We start from the raw sequence: 3827 nt of genomic DNA on the forward strand, positions 1-3827 counted from the left end.
TCTTTCTTTCTTTCTTTCTTTCTTTCTTTCTTTCTTTCTTTCTTTCTCTTTCTTTCTGTCTTCCTTTCTTTCTTTCTTTTCTTTCTTTCATCTTTCTTTCTTTTTCTTTTTTTTAGACAGAGTTTCGTTCTTGTTGCCCAGGCTGGAGTGCAGTGGTGCTATCTCGGCTCACTTCAACCTCTGCCTCCTGGGTTCAAGCAATTCTCCTGCCTCAGCCTCCCAAGTAGCTGGGATTGCAGGCATGCTCCACCATGCCTGGCTAATTTTGTATTTTTAGTAGAGATGGGATTTCTCCATGCTGGTCAGACTGGTCTCGAACTTCCCACCTCAGGTGGCCCACTTGCCTCGGTCTCCCCAAAGTACTGGGATTACAGGTGTGAGCCACCGCACCCAGCCTTTCTCTCTTATGATTACTTCTTCCATCCCTTTGCACTTCTCTTCTTTGCTCAACATCAAATCTACCTTCTCTTTAAAGGTTTCATTTACTATCACTATGAATCACTAGGTTCTCCTAGTGGCATTTATATTAAATTAAACCATAGGAGATTGCCAATATTTGACCATATTTTACTTACACAAATGTCAGTTTCATATAGTTTAACCATATATGTTACATTTAATTTATATCTAGGCAGAACACATGCTGGTACGGTGCTATGTAATACTGTGCATGTTTTTTGTTGTTGTTGTTTGTTCTTTTTGTTTTTTTGAGATGGAGTTTCACTTTTGTCGCCCAGGCTGGAGTGCAATGGTGCCATCTCAGCTCACTGCAACCTTTGCCTCCCCGTTTCAAGCGATTCTCCTGCCTCACGTACCCAAGTAGCTGGGATTACAAGCATGTACCACCACACCAGGCTGGTCTCAAACTTGACCTCAGCTGATCTGCCCCCCACCCCTCAGCCTCCCAAAGTGCTGGAATTACAGGCGTGAGCCACCGCACCAGGCCTCTGTCCATGGGTCTTACAGTGTAAATGTCTAGGTTGGAATCGCAGCTCCTCTTCACCTAGATGCATGTTTTGAGCAAATTACTTAACCCAGTCAAGCTTCAGTTTCTTCATATGCAAACTTGAGACAAATCTTAACTCACAAAATGATGCAAAATGTCTGATCTATTGTATATACTCAAGAAACACTCACCTTTATTTTTATCAGAGGCTTTGTCCCATAAATTTGTCTAAAAATATTTCAGACATCACTTAATAGATAAAAATGTTGTTTGGGGGGTTTTGGGTTGGTTGGTTGGTTTAGTTTCTTCTGGGTAGTTGCCTTCTTGACATTTTTGGACTCATGTTTTATAAATGATTGTCATGTTCTGCCTACAAGTGAGGGGATTATTATGATGGTACTGCTTGCTACTCATCAATAAATATAATTGGTTTACGCTCTGGAAAAGCCCAATTTTGCACCAATCATGGAGATAGGCTAAAAGTGTTAAGGAATATCATTTTGGAAGGCTCATTTTTCATTCAAAACCTTTGAGTGTGAAAGATTCAAGGATCTCAGAATCTTTAAATCTAGGCTCCTTTGCCAACTTTGTGCCTCTATTATTTTTGACTAGAGAAACCATCTGCTTGGATGTGCCTTTGACTCTGGAGAGCTGAGAAAGATCAAGGACGGACACAAAGAGTCCAAAAGGAATGGCAAGAACTTCTGAGATATAGGCTTAAAGAAATAGATACGTTTGTTTAGGTTTCCTAAAGAAATAGATACGTTTATTTAGGTTTCCTTCTGGATTGTCCACTTAAGTTCACCAGCACAAGAAGAGAGGAACGGATTCAGGGCAGAAGTTCTGCCCAGGAGTAACCATTGCTATCTAAGTGGGCCATCCCCTGTGCTACCATTCTAAGTGTGACACATGTGGCATAAGCAGCTGATAACGTATAAAAAGACAAGGGACTCCCAACAGTTCCCAATGTCACAATGATACAGGAGCCTCCTAATTTCTATGTGACTAGAATTTATAATCCACATAAGATTGAAGGAGGAAGAAGTTTGATATTAGATTGAAATCCCTGGCAATCCCAACAAAAATATAGGCTAGCCATAGCTGCAAAGAAGCTCCTTGCTTTGCTACAGATTCCCTTCTGTTAACTCTCTTTCTCTCTAAATTTCCTACAGACTCCAAGAATGAAAAGGCTCTGGGCCGCAAAATAAATTCCTGGGAATCATCAAGGAGTGGGCATTCATTCCTGAGCAACTTGCACTTGAGGAATGGCGAACTGGTCATCCAAGAAAAGGGGTTTTACTACATCTATTCCCAAACATACTTTCGATTTCAGGAGGAAATAAAAGAAAACACAAAGAAAGACAAACAAATGGTCCAATATATTTACAAATACACAAGTTATCCTGACCCCATACTGCTGATGAAAAGCGCTAGAAATAGTTGTTGGTCTAAAGATGCAGAATACGGACTCTATTCCATCTATCAAGGGGGATTATTTGAGCTTAAGGAAAATGACAGAATTTTTGTTTCTGTAACAAATGAGCACTTGATAGACATGGACCATGAAGCCAGCTTTTTCGGGGCCTTTTTAGTTGGCTAACTGACCTGGAAAGAAAAAGCAATAACTCAAAGTGACTATTCAGTTTTCGGGATGATACACTATGAAGATGTTTCAACAAATCTGACCAAAACAAACAAACAAACAAAAAACAAAAAGCCTCTACGCAATCTGAGTAGAGCAGCCACAGCCAAAATAATTCTACCACACACACTGTTCTGAAAGTGACTCACTCATCCCAAGAAAATGAAATTGCCAAAAGATCTTTCAGGACTCTACCTCATATCAGTTTGCTAGCAGAAATCTAGAAGACTCTCAGCTTCCACACATTAATGCAATGGTTAACATCTTCTGTCTTTATAATCTACTCCTTGCAAAGATTGTAGAAGAAAGAGCAACAATCCATCTCTCAAGTAGTGTATCGCAGTAGTAGCCTCCAGGTTTCCTTAAGGGACAACATTCCTAAGTCAAAAGAGAAAAGAGGCACCACTAAAAGATTACGGTTGGACTGATGCAGTGGCTCACGCCTGTAATTCCAACACTTTGAGAACCCAAGGTGGGCAGATCACGAGGTCAAGAGATCAAGACCATAGTGACCAACATGGTGAAACCCCATCTCTACTAAAAGTACAAAAATTAGCTGGGTGTGTTGCTGCATGCCTGCAGTCCCAGTTACCTGGGAGGCTGAGGCAGGAGAATCGTTTGAAACTGGGAGGCGGAGGTTGCAGTGAGGTGAGCTCACGCCACCGCACTCCAGCCTGGTGACAGAGCAAGACTTCGTCTCAAAAAATAATAATAATAATAAAAATTGTATATGTATGTGCTATTTTTTCAATAAAATTCTATATTACAGAGTGTCATGTTTGTTTTAGTGCTCACATTTATTGTTGTTTTTGTTTTAGTACTCACTTGTTTCATAATATCAAGATTACTAAAAATGGGGGAAAGACTTCTAATCTTTTTTTCATATCTTTTATCTGACACATATTACAGAAGAAAGAAATTTCTCACTTTTAATTTAATATGATCAAATGTATCAGTTCTTTTATTTATGGCTAATACTTTTGTTTTGGGTTGAGTTGTGCTGTGTCCTCAGGAAAGATATGTTGAAGTCCTACTCACCAGTACCTCAGAATATAACCTTATTTGGACATAGGGCCATTGTGAATGTAACTAGTTAAGATAAGGTCATAGTGGAAAAGGATGGGCCCTTAATACAATATGACTGGTATTCTTTTTTGTTGTTGTTTTTATTTTTATTAATTGTTTTTAGACGGAGTCTCTCTGTCACCCAGGCTGGAGTGCAATGGCACAATCTTGGTT

At 39.7% G+C, this 3827-nt stretch overlaps 1 protein-coding gene across 3 annotated transcripts in view; it reads left to right on the forward strand.

Moving 5' to 3' along the window:
• The window catches only part of TNFSF10 (TNF superfamily member 10), an 18404-nt gene extending 14873 nt beyond the window's left edge, over window positions 1-3531 (forward strand). For all 3 annotated transcript variants that reach the window (XM_023213441.2, XM_023213443.2, XM_023213442.1), the window contains one exon: window positions 2119-3531. In XM_023213441.2, coding sequence (XP_023069209.1) covers window positions 2119-2546 — 428 coding nt within the window. In that variant the 3' untranslated portion in view covers window positions 2547-3531. The remainder of the gene's footprint in view (window positions 1-2118) is intronic.
• The last annotated feature ends 296 nt before the right edge of the window (window positions 3532-3827 follow it).

This window comes from Piliocolobus tephrosceles, chromosome 2, assembly GCF_002776525.5.
Source record: "Piliocolobus tephrosceles isolate RC106 chromosome 2, ASM277652v3, whole genome shotgun sequence".
Classification (NCBI taxonomy): Eukaryota; Metazoa; Chordata; class Mammalia; order Primates; family Cercopithecidae; genus Piliocolobus; species Piliocolobus tephrosceles.